Here is a 19,808-nt window from a genome sequence, read left to right on the forward strand (position 1 = left end):
CTCCTCCATCCCCAAATTCAGTTTTGCATTTTGTAAAAAGAATTTGGACAGAGTTTGACTAGTCAAACATATACAGAATTCTCTAATGCTCAAGAATAATAAATGGACTCAAATTCAATCCTTAATATTCTGCAGAATCATTAATATTCTATTTCCTTTTGTCTATTGTCTTAGTGGCTAGGAGGATTGAGACGGGAAACATAAAGACTTCCAACTCCCCTGTGCTTCCCACCAGATGCTAACCCCTCAAGCTTCATGACCATTGAGTTACTCACAAGCCAAATGTGATAGCATATCAAAATTGCGAAGGTCGACCTTTCTGTAAATCACCAAAATACATATACACTACACTGAACCAAGATAGAGTGCCCAACAATTAGCTACCTCTACGAACTTGGGACTGCTACTTTGTTATGATCTTTGGTTATACAAACATCATTTAGAAGTGGTAAATCTTATTCACAACTTGGAAAATGCAAGTTTGCATTTTCATGCTTATGTGCTACTAGAAATCTCGGATGCCTTGCATCATGGACTGTAAATTCAGTTCATATTATGAGGGAGCAGAACATTTGTGCTGACTTTATGGCTAAGGAGTCTTCCTAATCCGTCTGCTCAACTCACTGGAATCGTTTTTCAGCTGGCTTAGAGTCTCTCCTTCTATGAGACAAACTAGCTAGTTTTTTAGTTTTTTTTTTGCTTTGTTACATTGTAACACCACAAAAAAAAAAAAACAAAAAAACTACCTCTAGGAACAACTAAGAAGGATCAAATTACAATCACAACAATGACTCTGTCTATTTCAAGATCTTTAAGCCGTGAACTTCCTTTTCTTTACACATTTCCATTGAAAATGGAGGAAGAAAGACTAAAAGAGGATTTAAGAACCAAGGTTTTTAAATTTGAATTTCGGTCTTCTCGTTTTTTGGATTTGATCCCTCTACTTATTTTTGTTTTTTGGTTTTGGCCCTTCTAATTATTTTCGTTTTTTGGTTCTGGCATGCGCGCACACTATTCCTAAGATTAGGTACTTGTTTCCAATGCAAATAAATGCCTCCTTATCACTTTATCATTAAACAACAACAATATTGAAGCGAACACACCAAAAACTTCCCAATTCATCAAGCATCTCCACAACAATTAAGGATTTTCTTAATCAACACAGAAATACCAAAACTATAGAAAGAGATCATTCAAGTATATGGAGAATGGAATAAATAAATAGCATATTTATCATAAAGTTAGAAGCATTATCCATCTTCTTTACACACACATTTCTCTTATCATTACAAGCAAAGCATGAGAAAAATGATGGAAGAAAAGAATAATATTGTCTAGAAAGGCAGAGAAAGGGATACCAGTAAAGGTTGCATATTAATTTTATATTCTCTTTAGACATTTACAAAGAGTCCAGGTAGTAATAGAAAACTTATGAACAAATAAAAATTTAATTTGAACACAAAAATAAATCACCCCAACCAAGAAATGCAAGAATATTTTTTCAAAAAAATGTTTACCTTTATAATTATAATTATGTATTATTCATTTTCTCAGGGACATTTTACATTCCTACCAGGACCACCATAGTAAAAGTAATTTCCCCACCCATTATTAGTCCCTTCTTGTATATTATAACAATTTGGACGGTTAGCTACAACATTGAGATTTGGCAAGGGAATCAAGCTGTTATCAGAATCCACAACTTGCATATTCCTAAAGTATGCAGCTTTTGCAAAACCCTCTTCAGCAAAATGTCCACTACCCATTTGGGTTGATGTGTGAGCCCCTGTTGACATTGTATTCACTATTTCTCCTCCAAATTGAACCATAGTTGCACTGTCCTTTAAGTGTGTGAATAGGGAGGATGGCCAATATCCAATTAAGTTTCCAGATCCATATTCAAGCCACCAATTCCCATGCTTTGGATCCTACACGCACAAATAGAAGCAAAGTAAACTATATATGAAACACAAACACCAAACGTGCGCGCGCACACACAAAAAACACCATACAGAACACTAATATTAAGATATAAACATTTTTAATAGTTTAAAAAAAAAAATAGAAGTAACTGAATTAATATAACCATATCGAACACGGACATATCTTAATCATATGACACACATTCAATCTGAGGTATCGATGTTATCCTAGTAAACCTTCAACGATACAACTTTTGTTTTGTGACAAAGTTAAATTACTCAAACATAAACATAATCATTAAGAGAAACATGTTAGCTGACATGATAAAAGAAATGTGTCAAAAAGAAGAAAACAAAGGCACCAGGTTGGTGAGTAAAAAAATGCAAATAATAGGGTTTTGTTAAATAAGAGAAAAATGAAGGAATAAAAAAAGGTGTGGCGTTCAGAATTATGGAATATCTTTAAGTTGTAAAAAGCAAAGGAAATTGACGTTCTCAAAGTGCTCAGAAAAAACGAGAGAAAATAAAAAATAGGATTAATAGTACTTTACTCCTCTAATATTGGTCATTTCCGATTTTCCCCTGTAAATTTTTTTTGTTTAGTTTCCATCCTTGTAATTTGAAGATTTCTGGTTTTGGACCTTCATGAATTTTGACTATACAAAATATATGATATGGTAGGGGAGTAAACTGAAATTTGCTCAAATTAGCAAGGAGTAATCGAAATTTGCTCAAATTACAGGGGGGTAAACCGAAATTTGAAGATTTTACAGGGGGCGAAATTTGTCATGAGGATCCAAAACCAAAAAATCTTCAAATTACAAGGGACGAAAACTAAACAATTTTTTTTACAGGAGATAAAACACTATTACATACATTTATGTGAATTTATGTGGTGAAAAAAAGGACCAAAAAAGTATTGTACCAAAGTAGTAAAGTGAATAAATGTAGTACATACATTCACTGACACTGGAACACTAGAAAATTTTGTTCATCATACTTATTTTGCTTTTTCAAAACAAATTATTATGTTGTGAACATGTTATAATAAACTTGCCCTTGCTTCTTCTATAATTCTACATAATAACAAAATTCGAAAGCATATAATGAGACTTCCAAACTAATGGAGTGCCCCATGCCCCCACCATTGACCATATTTTCAATTTAAATTTTCTTTGAGACTTTGACTATGAGACTTCAATATTTTGTATCAATGGTTAGTTAATTTAGTTATTGAAGTTAAAAAATATTTCACATGTTCTTTAAACCTAAAAGTTTCTTCTAATCACATTAGTCACTATGCAACAATCTCATGGACAAAATTGACACTGGAATAATTATAATTAATTAATTGAATTTCTTTTTTATTTCCAAAAACTATTTTATTATGTTTTAACTTTAGTAACTAAATAAGCAGTAAATAATAGTAGGAACATGGATTGATATCTACCAAATTATCCATAATCTTTTAAGGTCATTTTGGTATTTTAAGCAGAAAATTACCTTCCAGATCATTAAGCTAATATCAAATTGGCCTCCATTATATGTAGAAGTTGGAGAAATTGCTGCTCCAATTGCAATATTACTGCTAGTTTGAACAAAGCCAGAGCAAAGTAAATTGTAGCATCCAGTTCCTTGATATGCATCAGTCTGCAATTATTACTAGCCATTATCATTTTTCTTTTCAACACATTTTTTTATTAATGGGTATCTTACACTTGAAGCAAGTAGTATCAATCATAGATATTTTACTTTTCCACCTCCTTTACTTCAATCAATTTACTTACCGTCCAATAAGTAAAGAATCTAGGGTAGCTATCCCCATAGAGCTCTGGGCTGACCTGCATAAAAATTACTTAAACTTAGCTTGATTGATCAATAATTTTTTTTTTTATGTACATTGATGAAAATGAAAGGTAGTTGGTTGACATTCTAACTGCCTATTTAATGCAAAACCAAATCCAATGAATTTATGAATTTTTGTGTAAAATTAGTTAATTTTTTTTTGTGTAAAAGATTAATAAAAAATACTCCCTTCTTTTCAAATTAATTGTTCTATTTGTTCATTTTAAACCTATTAAGAAAAATGGATAAATGGAAAAGAAATAACATCCTTTTTACTAAAATATCATTATCAAGTATTGAATTTGGTTTTGCATTTATAATTTTTACTAATATATAATAAAAAAATATTGAATATAAAAAATGTACATTGATCTGAATGCAATTGTCTACAATATCACTTATTTTGAGACGGAAGAAATATACGTGTTAACCTTAAAACGACCGGTAAAAAATGAGTGGGGAGTAGAGTAGCAATTAAAAAAACCAGTGAAAAAGGAAATGATTGAATGAATTGATTATTTAAGGTGAAGTAATTAATGAAAATAATGAACATACCTGCCAACCAGCTTCAATAGTATTGAGATCTTCTCCAAATGAACCAGAGATGATCCATATTTGAGATAAGCTGAATTCATATGGACTTTCCACTTGTGGGACCCACACATTTATGCTAGCTTTTGCTCCATAATACTCATCCCCACTCACATATCCAACTGCATGCTGTGCATCATTAAGAAGAACCAATTTGTTAGTACTTCATTTTCAAATATAGCACAAGATTTATATTAGATTCAATGTTGGTTTGTGCTGTGTTTAAGATTCTTTCTATTGAAGATAAAAAATAATTGGTACACTTTAAAGTGAAACAACAAAATAATTTAAGTGAGTAACCATGCAATTCTGTGATCACTTTAAAATGAAAAAGGACTCAGATTCATGATTAAATTAGAAAGACAAAAAAATGAACACTTTTTTCTTTTAAAAAAGAAGTAGATAGAAATTGTTTGTTTATTACTTTATTATGCTTTTATCAGAATATTATTTTGTTTATATTGTGAGACTATAAGGAGGATTAGTTCGTACTATTGATCATTTTTTTTTGTGTGCTAATCGTACTATCTTCATTTTCGTATGTATTCGTGAGTTTAACTCGGTTGGTAGTAATATATATTCAAGGTTCGGAGTATAAACCCCGACCAAAAAAAAAAAAATATCACTAAAAAAAAGAACAGAATGATATTGTGTAAAAAAATAAATAAAAAGAATGATATAAAATATAAAAAGAAAAGAAAACATTTGAAATTTCTCTGTTATGTCCGATATTAATTATTTCAAAAGAAATGAAAGGATATACTTTTAGTCTTTATAAATATTTAATCTCTACTTTTTATAAAATTAATTGATACTTTTAGCCCATATGTAGGAACTAAATCACAAGTTCTTATAAAGAAAATATAGACAAAAATGGTCAAATTTCTTTTACGGAGACTAAATTTTCTTTTGGAAGGCTATAAAGACTAAACTTACCACCGTAATTTTATATAAGCCAAAACATATTTAACGTAAAATTAAATACTCAACTACCATACGCTTTCCCCTAAAAAATACTACCATATACTTAACCAATTTCCATTATCTATCTCTGTTAAGTTGGTTTTTGGGTTATCTCTTAAGTTGTTTATTTATTCCATACTTTACCATAAGGAAAAGAAAGATAAAAATATTTAATATAAAAGAAATTATGAGACAAAAAATAATCTGAGTTTGTGATGGCATTGTACCTCATGTCCATCGCCGGTGGTGTCCATTCTCACACGTTTCAATTTTCTTCCAAATGTGTTAATAGAGCAAGCTCTTAACATATCACCTTCTTTTATTCTTCTAATCGGAATTGTTCCTTCTGGACATGATTCACCTGAAAAACTCCACAATTGAAAGTTATAATCTTCAATGCCCATTTGCTTATGCTCTCTTGGTCTTTCTGGAGGATCCTATACACATAAAACCTAACAATTATAAGTTAAAATGTAATTATATAAAAGAAATTATGAATTTTAATTTCCTTTTGATCGAGAAATAAAAAAACTAAGAAAAATACCAATGGTTTTTGTCCTCTCAACGTAGGATGATCAAAAGCCGGTTGTTTATGAGATACAACACAATCTATGATATCACCATCAGGACTCTAAAAAAAAAACAACACAAACACAAATTACACAAACACAATTTATTTTTTCTTGAAAAAGGTTGAGAAATGTTTTAAAGACATTTTTAACATACCTGAATTGTCTTAACACCAGGCTTGTTGATTCGTCGAAGATGCATTTTTATGGTCCTCTTCAACTTGTGAAACTCTTCATTTGGTAGAAAAGTTTGATTTTGGCCACTTGTTTCTGAAGAATAGACATGACAAACCAAAGAAACAAGGAGAAGAAAATGAAGGAGGAGGGAGATAACTGGGGAGTTAAAATCCATGTTTGTGTTTGTGTGTTTTTCTCCACATTTGTGTTGTCTTCTTGCATCAACAAAACACATTTGAGTGTTCTTATATTTTGGTTTTGTCCATTGGAACAAATCTAACCCCATATCCAATCCAACAAAAATATACTATATCAACAGTATTTGTAAGACAATCTAATTACTCATTCACCATTTTCAAAGCCTTTGAAGCCAAGAAAATGATCTCTCTCTCTCTCTGAACATACTTTAGGGAGACTTTTGAGTACTTATATATGCTATACATAATATACATGTTTTCTCTTTTGACGCGGTATGATTATAATAATGTTAAAGAATATCTTGTGTGAAAAAAAATGTTGAAGAATATCTTTAAACAACGATTTAGGAAATAAATGTTTTGAGGGAATTTAGGAAATAAAGTATTCAATAGATTTTTTTTTGAAGTAAAAATATTTAATAGATTAAAAGTATAAAATTATTTAATGTTTTATTATTTATTAATTAATTAAAATATTTAATGAAAATGCTTTTTTGAATGAATATTTAATGAAAATGTTAAATGCATCTTAATTATACTTTTTTTTAGTTCTTTAATGCAGTATAATTTTTATTTTTACTAAAGAAAATCTTTGGGTATGTTGAAGTATCAAAGGCGAGATGATTTGAGTTTCTTTCAACTTAATAAGAGATAGTTGATGGCATATTGGTGGCTAACGGATAGTTGATGAAGCGCATAGATGTAAGAAGGAATTGTTTGTTTTTAAGGAGAATTTTGAGAAAGCCCACGACACAATTGATTGGGGTTACTTTTTTTTTTTTTTTTGAACAAATCAAATTGATTGGGGTTACTTAGACGAGGAGATGTTGAAAATGGGATTTCCGAGTCTTTGGCGGAAGTGGATAAAAGATTGCATTGGAACGGCCACAACTTCGGTCTTGGTTTACGGGTCTCCAACTGATGAGTTCTCTTTGGAGGGGTTTGAGGCAGGCAGGGTGACCCTCTCTCACCCTTCTTGTTTCTTTTAGCCGCAGAGGGGATCCACGTGTTGATGAAATCTTTGTCAGTTAATAATCTCTTTACTGGTTATAAGATGGGTAGAGGCGACACGACAATTGTAATCAATATGCGGTCGTCCCTCTTTATGTGCCGAATCATTTTAATAAATTCAGTTATAGTGGTGGTACCGCAAATGTGCAGCGTTCAATATTACATGTTGTTTGGTTTACTATTGTTTGAGAATTTTGGAAAGAAAGAAATAACAGGCTTTTCAAAGACAAGAATGCTCGGTGATACAGGTGGTGGATAAGATTAAATATCTCGCGTTTATGTGGTTGAAGGTGAAATTTGCTTCTCTTCCCTTCCATTGCTATGGTAGGTGCTTAGTCCGTTTACCATGCTGGACATAGGCTAATAGTTATTTCTTTTCTTCTTTTTTATTTCTTGCTCAGGTTCTTCTTCAAAATATTGTTTCGACTTTACGGTCTCTTTCTTAATACACCTTGTGATAGGAATGACACTTTGATTTGGTAACATATTCTATTTTAACCTTTAAAAAAAAGAAAGAAAGAAGAGATTTCAAATTTAAGATTAAAGTCTTTTTCAGTTTGACGGGTTAGACTTTATAACTGCACGTAAAAAATTTACAGATTACAACTAGAAAACACCAAGTGCAAGGGTAAAAGTCATTGCTATATATAATATATAATATAATATTATTCTATTTACGAACATTTAATTCAAGAGATTCAATCCAAGTCATTTTTTTCCTTGACAATACCATCACATTCTTTCACCACCAAAAAACTACCAACACATTCTTTTAGGTATAATAATTAATACATACCAGACATATTTGGTTAATTAGTTAGCGAGTCTTATTAACGAGTGCCTCCAGAATACTTTTTAAAGATTTTAAATTTAGAAAATATTTCTTAAAAAGGTCAAATATTACAAATTCCAATGCAGTGATTACACAGATTTTCGTAAAAAATTTCTATTAAAAGTGCTTAAAGTGTGTCCGGAGGACGCTCGTTAACATTTCCCTTAATTATATTTTTTATAAACCTATTTTAAATATTTTGTTGACAAGTGTCAGCTTGCTTATAAGAAATTAACTTTATATCTGCCCAAAAAATTATAATAATCCACTTTATTGGGCTTTTTTATCCTAAATACTTTGATGTGAGATTTGTTTTAGCATGCATGATGGTGCAAAAGAAAAATATTTATGTCTTCGTGAGTTTAATTTAGTTGGTAAGTATAATATATAATATATTTAAGATTTGAGGTTCAAACCTCAACCACCATAAAAAATAAAAGAAAAAGTATTTATCAAATTAGGGCGGCTTGTGACCATAATCCACGGTATTATCTTTAAAAATAGAAAATTGTAGATAATAATAAGAAATTCAGCCCTCAAAAAAATAATAAGAAATTCATTTTGAGTTTATTGAATTATGTATTTAATTTATTTGCTCGACGGGTGTGAAAATACTTCATATAGATCTAGGCCCCGTTTGGATTGAACTTATTTTGAGGTTATGAAAAATAGCTTATGTAAATACATAAGTTTTTATTTTAATTTATAAACTCTCACTAATGAAAATTATATCTTCATAAACTATTTTTTCTTATAAAATACCTTAACAAACTTAAAAATAATACATAAAAACTTATGTATTTGTATAACTTAGGTCAAATACCTCCCTGGATCCTTTAAGTTTCATGTTTGTTTCAGATAGATCCTTTAAGTTTTTAAGGTTTCAGATAGGTCCTTTAAGTTTGAAGTTTGTTTCGGATAGGTCCTTTAAATTTTTAAGGTTTTATATAGGTCCTTTAAGTTTCGAGTTTGTTTCAGATAGATCATTTTTATCAAATCAACTTTGACTTAACAGAGAAAATAAGGATTTAGTGAATAAATGAGCTACTTGATCTTTACAAGTAACATATGGAGGAACTTGAAGAGACCATGCGTGCAGTTTCTCTCTAATAATGTGGCAACCAATTTTCAAATGTTTAGTTCTTTCATGAAATACTGAATTTGAAGCAAAGTGTATGACACTTTGGTCATCAAAGTAAAGGATAGGAGTTTTGACACATTGTACTTGTAAATCTTTGATGAGATAAAACAACCACCAGAATAGCACGTACTCAGTGATGCTTTCTATATATTTTTCTTTGAGCCTCATTTAGAGTTTTTCTATCCACAACCATTCCTTCATAAACAAAAGGAAAAGTAACAACATCTTCAACGATGTCTCATAGCTCATCATCAACTCCTATGATGTGACTATACCCACTGCAATAACTTATTTTGCAAAAACCTAATGAAAATCATCGATTTTGTGCAAATATGATAAAACTAGGTAAGATATAAATTTCTTGCTCTTTTTACCCTTTTTCCAATACATCTTGTAGTATTTTAAAGATGGCTCGACATCAGTTTTGGTCCCCTAAGTATTAGGAAGTTGTGATTTTAGTCCCCTAATAAAATAAAATACAATCCAACCCCCTAAGTACGGCCCCTTTTGCAGTTTTGGCCCCCCAAGCCAATTTTGACCAAGTCAATGCTGACGTGGACGCCACGTGGGTAATTTTTTTATTTTTTATTTTTAATTATTAAAAAATAAAATAAAAAATAAAAAATTATACACGTGGCGTCCACGTCAGCATTGACTTTGTCAAAATTGGCCTAAGGGGCTGTACTTAGGGAGCTGGATTGTATATTATTTTGTTAGGGGGCTAAAATCGCAACTTCCTAATACTTAGGGGGTCAGAATTGCTATTAAGTCTTTAAAGATTAACGAATTAAGGACCAAGTAAATAAAAAAGAAGTTTAAGTTGAGTTAATTCGCCTAGCAAGCCAAGCAACAACTTAGTGAAAAACCAGCATAATGATGAACTTTGAAACATGGAAAATTCGTCATGGCAAATATTGACTTTGCCTAGAAAATCATGGTAGTTTAAAGATATGTGGCTGAGCTTGAAAAAAAAATCAAGGTGAAGATGGACTTTTCAGAAATCTATAAATAGTTGGCTTCACTTAATTTTTTCATTTTATCTTATGGTAAGGTTGGAGAAAAATGCAGAGAGTAGAAATAGATTGTAAACAAGGTGGAAACATTGAAAGTTTGTAGAACAAGTCATTTGATGAAACATCTTGTCTTATTCACTTAATTCCTCAATAGGCAAATACTTCATGTAGTTTCTAGCCAAATTAGAATTTTCACCCTCTTGGCTTTTTTTTCATTTGATCAATTTGTTGAACTGTAACATATGCTTCACACTTATATTATTTGCACTTAATTCTTCTACTCCCATCCACCTAAATTCCTCCTTCCATAACACCTTTAAGTGTCTTAGTATAAGTTTCAACGACATGAACCTGTGTTGTGCGTCATTCGACGAAAGAATTAGATAACAACTACTTTTAACCGAGAATCCATTGAAATTTTCTTCAAGCCACACCCATTTATCGTTAAATTCAACTTTTCTTGTAGTGTCTTTCGAGCTGCAATTGGAATATATGTGTTGGTTTTAGATTTTCAAACTATTGTATTTGGAGTTCTAAAATCTGTTTTTGAGAAAGAATTTTTATTTACCGAAGTTGTTAGTAGGTTGAGTCACGACTGGGTCACTCTTTAAGACGTTTTGTGTCACTGATCAAAATTGTGCAAGGTAGACTATCAACCACGCTGCCTCAAGGATAAAACATTGAAAACATTTTGTGGCACTACACAAAATTATGCAAGACAGACTATCAACTACGTCACCTCCAGGGTAAAAACAAGCACAACTGCAACTATGTGACTAACTAATGCATTGTACCTAATTGTTCGAGAATTACACTTCCAATTAATATGGTATTAAGTCCACTCATATTTTAATGTTGAAACTAATCAATTATGGTATTATGACCACTCTATTATGCTATTGTGACCACTCAAATATGATGTTACCACCATTCTAACTTTTAATATCTCAAAATATCAATATGATATTTCTATTCCGAAGGACATTATATATGGTCTATGATCTTAAGAACACTATAAAAAAGAGAAGAAAATCTCATCAACACAAGACGAAAAGGGAGAGAAGAAAAAGATTTGAAGTTTCACAACTAATATATGAGAAACTTTGAAAACAAATAACTATATTATATCTAGTACAAAAATATCTCAAATCAAGTACCAAAGTATATCATATTGAATACAAAAATATTTTATATTTAGTACCAAAATAAATTTCAGATGATCAGTACAAAAATATATTAAATTGCATACCAAGATATTTCAGACTATTCACCAAAATATTTCAGATTCAGCAATATTTGGGGATTAAAAAAACACTTTCTAATAATGATTAAATTAATTATTTAAATTAACATTTTCAAATAATTAAATATTTAAATATATATTTTTCGTTAATAATGTTTACTCCGTTCACATAATTATGCACACGCTTTAGGGCTACACCTCAACTATATAAACACTATTTATGTGTGTAACTATCTAATGTGAAACTTTCATTTTTTTCCAACTCACACTACACTAGTTCTATCCAATGTAGAATTTTGTGTTTATTCCATTAACTCAATTTCCACATATCTTCCAAGTTCCAACAATAGGTGTCACCACATTCTCCGGGAAGATCAAAGTAGCGGCCACGTGGCTATGACGATGACTATGATGAGGAAGATGAAGATGCTGATTGTTCAGCGGAGATGGCTACAAATTTTAGAACTCAGCCATAGCAATATATTCATCAGGAAAACATTGTCACATATTTCTTTTGCATTTTCTTTCTCAAAGAGACAACCAATTTCAAACTACGGGTGATGTAGGACAAGTGTAGTAACACATATTGCTGGACATGTAAATGATATACATTAAGTATCTTAACTGTATTTAACAAAATAATCAGCAAATTCCAAGATGAATTTTATTTTCATAAAGATCAATTAAGTTAGCTAATGAGGACTTGATCATATTGACATTTTTTTTTTTTTGAAGGAGATCATATTGACAATTGAAATCTTGCTAAAAATAAAGGAGAGAAAGACAATGAGACGCACCCCAAATTCTCCCTCGATCTTTCACTCTAATATTTAAAAAATGTTACGAGGCTAAAATACACTAGTGAGATCCAATATAATCCCAAATTTAACAATTAAAATGAAGTTTGTAAAAAAAAAAAAATCAATAAAAACGACGTTACAAAAATAACGAAATCATAAAAGGTTCGGAAGATTGTCCACCAAGCAAACATTGTTTGCTACAAAAACTAAAAGGAGAAAAACTAAGATACATTGGAAAAAATAAAATATATGGTGCTAAAATAAAAATAAAACCTTAATCGAAACCTCTATAAATACCTTGCATTAGGGTAAAAAAACACTGAGTGAAATTTCAGAAAAAATCAGGGGCAAAGGAAGAAGGTACGTAATTTGGTTTCTTCTTCACAAATTCTTCCCGTATGCTTCTTTATACTTTTTTCTTTCTTCTTTGTTTCTTAAGGTAACATACCACTCATTCTTGTTTACAAATCATAATGGTCCCCATGTTTTTTTTTTTTTTCGCAAGAAAAAAGTTATTTATTTATTTTTTTTTCCCTCGTATTGCTGCTAGTCGTTGTTTGATTCATAAACTTCAAATTACTCTAAGTGCCTTATGCAAATTTCAAAACTGTTATTTACACCAAATCCTTGGTCATCATAATTTTAATATGCTAGTAGCTTCCCTGCACGTAATCGTTTCCCGAACTCACAATTCGTTCAATAAAATTCATTCTAACATTAAAAAGAATTGGTTGTTTTTGAGCAACCCTAAAAATTTAGGATGCGACAAAATCAAAATCAGCGATGGAGTTAGTATTTTTTATGTTGGATTGATGGATATTGAGTTAGTGTTTAAGAATATATATTTATGTTGCATGCATATGGAGTTAAGAATTTTTTGCATGGACAAAACCAAAATCTAAGAATATGCAAATTTGTTTTGTTAATGCAGGAAGACAACACAAATGTGGACAAGCACACACAAAACCAACATGGATTTTAGCTTCTCAATTATTGTCTTCCTCCTTCATTTTGTTATCCTTTTTCTCTTTTTTTCTCCTGTTTATTCTTCTAGAACAGGTATCCACCAATTAGCGAATCGAATCGGATCAGTGGAAGAAGTTCACAAGTTGAAGAAGACGATGAGAAATGATCTTCAGTCTATCAACAAGTCTGCTCTTAAGACAATTCAAGTATGTTACAACAAAGCTTAAAGCTTCCTTAAATCGTGCTTGTGTTTGACCCGTTAGAGTGTGTTTTCGATAAGATAATTTTATGAAATAATTTAATTTAATTCTATTGTAAATTATCTTGTTTGCGTAATAACTTTGAAGAACTTTCTAAAAGAATTCACTTAAAGGTTAACTGTGTAATATTTTAAAAAGATAAAGGATGAAAATGGGACAAAAAAAAAAGATAAAGAGTCATAAGAGGATTATTTCCATTATCACATTTTGTTCCTTCAGTCAATCCATGTTTTTTTAGATGTACTTATAAGATCTAATTGAATGTTTAAATAACTTAAATGATTGAAACATGATCAAAATTTTTTTTTTTTTTTTTTTTCTGGTTATTATTGGGTTAAGTAAGAAAGTATGGACAAGATACCAGTGGTAAGCTGAAAATATAAAACCGATGAATTCCAATTCCCAAACACTACTATATATAAAAAAAATAAAAAAAATTAAGAGAATTATATTAAAGTATTTAAGTTGTTTAATTTTAAATTTCCTAGAATTTAAAATTATTTTATCCAAACACACAATTTAATCAAGGCTAACTAATATGCTTATGTGTGTATTTATGATTTGTGTTCATTTTTGCAGAGTCCCGATGGCGATATAATAGATTGTGTTGTGTTTGATAAACAACTAGCTTTCGATCATTCTCTATTGAAAGAACAAAAATCATTGGTATTTTGGTTTATTAAATTAAGGAAAATTCAGAATTTTTAAAGCTAATTAAGCTTTAATATTACAACTTTATGTTTGATAATTTTTCATGCATGCTTATATATAGGATCCTCCAGAAATACCAAGAGACAATAAGAATGCTTTGAGTGACAACTTTCAATTGTGGAGCTTATCTGGTGAATCATGTCCAGAAGAAACGATTGCAATTAGACGAACAGAAGAAAAAGCCATCTTTAACGGATACGCTGATCATGAAGTATGCAATTACTGAAACTTATATATTTTTTATCTTCTTTTTCTATTTTTTGTTTTGTTTTTTGTTTTACATTCTTATGGTTAAAAATTAAACAAACAACATAATAGAAGCCAAAAGGAAATTGGTAAACCAAAGATATGGTAGTTGAGTTTTTACTTTTCATTACATGCTTTAGAAATAAGTAAACTCATAAATCGAAGAATTTCAAATATGTTTTATTTTATTTTATTTTATTTTTTGTATTTTATATTGGTCTTGTGAGGTTATCTAATATTGATCCGGTTCAACGATGAATCCTTATATATTTGTAGTAAATTATACTAAAATATTAGTCTTCAGAGGTTGTTGTCATTTATCATTATAAAATAAATTTTATAGCAAAAAAACTTAAACACTAGCTTAACCCAACATTAAACTTAATTGTTCTCAAGACATTATAATATTTTGACAATGAGATAACAGATGAGTTTTTCTTATTGCTTTACACTACACAGCATTCATATGGGTCTCTGGCTGGGGATATCTACCATGGCGCAAAGGCTACCATAAGCGTGTGGGCCCCGCATGTGGAAAGCCCTAATGAATTCAGCTTGGCTCAAATGTGGATCGTCGGTACAAATGGTATCGACGACAACAACAAAAACACCGTTGAAGCTGGTTGGCATGTATGTTAATTTCACACTCTCGTTAATTACTTCATCTTAATCAATTCATTCATTTATTTCCTTTTGCATAGTTTTTTTTTTTTTTATATATAATTTAATTATATCATCGGTATAAAGTTTTATATGTGAATAACCATGTTATTGAGTTCAAATATTTAGTTATTATGGCTTGAAAATCTAACACATGAAATCAGTAAATTGTACAAACTTAACATAACAACACCAAACCAAAAAACTTTAACAAAATCATAAACATTTGAAAGCTCAATCTCTCTATTTTCTTTTTCTAAGTATAGATTTTTCATGAATTGCCTCACTTCACATGTATTTTCGAAATCATTATCAAAAACTTTGTTAGATATAGTTAGAGATTTATCAGATATTGTTTGAGTTTGATACATGTAGTTAAATCTTTCTTAGTATTGGTAACAAATTAGTTAGAGTTTGTTAGTTTAGTTATGATTATTATATATAAAATGTATCCTAAAGTTCATCTTCTCTTAGTTTATTTTTCAACTGTTTTTTAAAATTTATGACAGATATTACCCATAACTCAAAAAATCTAGGTTTCACCCCAAAATTACCAATATACTCTTTAATTGAGTTCATGCATTCACGCACATTAATTGTAAATACAAAAAATAAGTTTACTTAATTTATGTAAACTGAGTTTACATAAATTAAATAAACTAAGTATATGTGTACATGTATAAATTGAGTTCAGTGTTCCCACACATTAGTTGTATATACGTAAATTCCAGTTTACTTAGTTATGTAAACTGGGTTTACATTAGTTAAGTAAACTAAGTTTACATGTACATATATAAATTGAGTTTACGTGTTCACGCACATTAATTACATATACGTAAACTCAGTTAACTTAGTTTATGTAAACTCAGTTTACATAAGTTAAATAAACTAAGTTTACGTGTACATTTATAAATTGAGTTCACGCGTTCACGCACATTATAGTTATATATACGTAAACTCAGTTAATTTAGTTTATGTAAACTCAGTTTACATAAGTTAAGAAATCTAAGTTTACGTGTACATGTATAAATTGAGTTCACGCGTTCACGCACATAGTTATAATATACACGTAAACTTAATTATGTGTGCATGTATAAATTGAGTTCAGCGTTCACACACATTAGTTATATATTTGGATGTTAATAAAAAAAAGTTATATATACATAAAGTGTATTCACATGTGTTATACGTAAACTTAGATTATGTAAATAATACATGCTTAATCTAAATTCACGTCTACCCTATATGTTACACATATATCGGAACAAATCGAAAAAAGACATTGAACAAACAATAGAAACTCTTCAATGAAGAAATTCATGAAATTCACTTACTTATGTGAATAGAGTACATATCAATGAAAAATAAGTTGATTCAATCTTTAATCTTGATAGATATTGATTTTAAAAGTGACAATTTTGATATTATTGTAAAATTTTAAATAAATTGCATTGTAACTAGAATTATATAGGATGAGAGTTGAAAAAGACAATAAATTTATTAGATTAATAATTAAAAACGAACATGTCGGATGGTATCACTATAGTTAGAATTTAGAGAAAGCTTGTTGAAAAGAATGGTAGAGCTCAACTAACCCATTATATCAGTTATGCTAAAACTACTTCCACAGTCTATAAATAGCAGTTGTTTAAGATTTATGCATAATTATTAAGAAAATGATTAATTGTGTTGATTTTGATGGTAAAATTAGTACTCTTTTCGGTCCTTTTTATTAGAAACAAAAGTGAGAATTTTTTTGTTCCTTTTTATAAGAAGATTGATCAAGTTTCAAGTATGTTTGAAGCTAAATTTCATTTGTGCCTTATTGATTATGAATGAAAATATTAAAAGTAAGTAAGTTGATGGAATAAAGAGTAATTAATTTAAGGGTATTGATAGAATTTTTTTAAATGTAGAAGTGTATTAAATGAAGATGACTATTTTCAATGTATTTTTTTGGTGTTGATGTTTTATGTCTTTTGTTTCTTGTATAAAGGACCGTAGGGAATATTATTTATTAAAACACTCTTATTAATTGTAGTTAGTGGAGTAGTTAAGTTAGATGAAATTCAATAAATAAGGGTACAATAATGAAAAATATAATAAATGCTGCATTGATATTTTAAAGTGACAATTATTTTGAAAAAAATAAATGGTAAAAAGACAATTATTGTGAGGCAGATGAAGTATTTAAATGCAACAATCTGGTCGTAGGAGAAAATAACTAACTGTAATAGACTTTCTAGTGATGCAGAAAATGCTAAAACTAGAATCCAAGTGCTACATCATTTATGATTGTACCGGATTTTTAGACACTTTAACACTAGCTAATAATGTATTTAAAATTAGGAAAATGTTAACAAATACACTTGGAACATTTGTTAAGGAATCAACTATAATAAAAATATCTTTGAAATAGTGTAATCAATCTTTTAAAAATGTAAAACAAACTCTTCATACAAAATTTACCCTCCCGCCAAAAAAACAAAATCTACATTTTTTTTCTTCCTTAAATGAATTCAATTTTGTTTTGCATTCAAAAGACAATTAGTATGTCAACATTAATCTACCTTTCATTTTCAAAATGTACTTAATTTTGTATTTATGTCAATAAAGTTAAGATTAATTCATTTTTATGCAGGTGAATCAAAATCTCTACGGAGACAATCGCCCTAGATTGTTTATCTATTGGACCGTAAGTATTTTATATTTGTTTCAAGTGTAACATGATTTTTTTTTTTTTTTTTAGGAAAGTGTAACATATTTATAATGAAAAAATTTATTAAATTTTTTTGACTATAGCAATAATTCCAGGCTGATGGATATGACCAAACCGGATGCTACAATTTATTATGCCCAGGCTTTGTTCAAACTAGTAATAAAATTGCACTTGGAGCTGCGATTTCTCCAATTTCTACATATAATGGAGGCCAATTTGATATTACCTTGTCCATCTATAAGGTAATTTTCTACTCAGTTTACGAAATCGACCTTAGAAGATTATGAATAATTTGGTAGATAAGATAGTTTCAAAATTGACCTTATATCTCTCAACACATCATTTAAAATAGTTTTTATTTTCTCTATATTTTATTTATTTTCTCTTTATGTATCATTTTCTTTTTCTTTTTTCATCACTTTATTTTCCTTCATTTTTACATTATTTAACAAAATTCCAATAGTATGCATATTTCACTCACCAACTTGGCACGAGTCAAATTACACGCATGTAAACGCATCCGACACTTTGATTCAGACAACCATCGATAAGCTGACTGTGTGAATCTTTAGGATCTTTGGCAATTCAAATTCATTAACTTTGTTACAAAACAAAAAGTATATTTGCAAGGTTTACTTTTCTTCATTTGTTCTGTAGGATTCAAAGGACGGAAATTGGTGGCTTGCATTTGGATCTGACCTAGTTGGATACTGGCCATTTTCTTTGTTCCCATTCTTAAAAGATCATGCAACTAATATTCAATTTGGTGGAGAAATAACGAATTCAAAGTCAGGAGGGGCTCACACGTCAACCCAAATGGGGAGTGGACATTTTGCCGAGGAGGGTTTTAGAAAAGCGTCATATATTAGAAATATACAAGTTTGGGGTTCTGATAACAACTTGGTTCCATTGTCAAATCTCAAGTTTACCGCAGAGCAACCAAATTGTTATAATATACAAGGGGGGATTGATGATAACTGGGGAAATTATTTTTACTATGGTGGACCTGGAAGGAATGCCAAATGTCCCTGATGGTATGAATATATCAAATAGTTTTTACTTTTAACATTTAGTACAAGTTCATGTTGGCATGCAATTAATTTGTGATTCTATGGAATTGGTTTTGATTTATAATGATAATTGGTTTTCTTCTCTACTACTCTTATCTACTTCTTCATCTACTTCTTCCTCCATAATTAGGTTATTCCTGTTCACCACTCTTCCCATTTTCCTCACTCGGGACCTCCTATATTTCTTCCTCAAATAGTTGTATTATTTTATTCTCCATTCCTTGTCGAAAAAATTAGACAGAGAATTATTACAAAGTAATAAATCAAAGATAAATATTAGTAAAAATAATTGACTCATAATAGATAAAATTATTATATATTATATATATAATAGAAAAATTTATCGGATTTGACTGAGGCGCACACAACTGGCTTAAGAGTATTTATAAGTATATATATAATAGAAAAACTTCTTACTTAGCACCGCATGTGAATTAGCTAGCAAGATCTCAGGAACCACATTCTGATGCTCGAGGAAACTTAATTTATCTTTGTTATTAACTTTGAAATGTTTATTCGTACCATGTTTTTAAGAAAGAAGAACTTGTATATAAGATGGGAAACTGTAAACCCCTTCCTCATTATATTTCACTATATATATAACCCCATTTATTAAAATCACACGTTACAAATTTTTCTAGTAAATAAAAACAATAAGCTCCAATTTATTAGGATTGATTTGGTAAAGGCGGTTAGCAATTAGACCAAGTAAATCGGAGTGAAAATGTAACGTGTAGTATTGACAAATCGACTGAGTCAAAAGTAAACTAATTAATTAATAGTTAACTTTAAAATAAATTATATACTAAAATTTCAACAAGGGATCTTCTACGGTACACCCGTAAATTACGGTGTACCGGTACTCTCACTTA

The 19,808-nt window shown here is 29.8% G+C and overlaps 2 protein-coding genes across 2 annotated transcripts; one reads left to right on the top strand and one right to left on the bottom strand.

Moving 5' to 3' along the window:
- Window positions 1-1,496: 1,496 nt before the first annotated feature.
- On the bottom strand, window positions 1,497-6,500 carry LOC25501458 (uncharacterized). The gene is made up of 7 exons (XM_013590696.3): window positions 6,048-6,500; window positions 5,866-5,952; window positions 5,549-5,758; window positions 4,323-4,487; window positions 3,710-3,763; window positions 3,426-3,572; window positions 1,497-1,928 (listed from the first exon to the last, which is right to left on the bottom strand). Exons 1-7 carry the CDS (start codon window positions 6,351-6,353, stop codon window positions 1,551-1,553), a joined length of 1,347 nt encoding a protein of 448 aa, XP_013446150.2. The 5' UTR covers window positions 6,354-6,500; the 3' UTR covers window positions 1,497-1,550.
- Window positions 6,501-13,087: 6,587 nt separating this feature from the next.
- On the top strand, window positions 13,088-18,898 carry LOC25501459 (uncharacterized). The gene is made up of 8 exons (XM_013590697.2): window positions 13,088-13,092; window positions 13,359-13,476; window positions 14,110-14,196; window positions 14,303-14,452; window positions 14,947-15,117; window positions 17,789-17,842; window positions 17,962-18,108; window positions 18,524-18,898. The coding sequence occupies exons 1-8, from the start codon at window positions 13,088-13,090 to the stop codon at window positions 18,896-18,898; spliced, it is 1,107 nt and encodes a 368-aa protein (XP_013446151.2).
- Window positions 18,899-19,808: the final 910 nt, after the last annotated feature.

The sequence above is a fragment of the Medicago truncatula genome, chromosome 8 (assembly GCF_003473485.1).
Source record: "Medicago truncatula cultivar Jemalong A17 chromosome 8, MtrunA17r5.0-ANR, whole genome shotgun sequence".
Classification (NCBI taxonomy): domain Eukaryota; kingdom Viridiplantae; phylum Streptophyta; class Magnoliopsida; order Fabales; family Fabaceae; genus Medicago; species Medicago truncatula.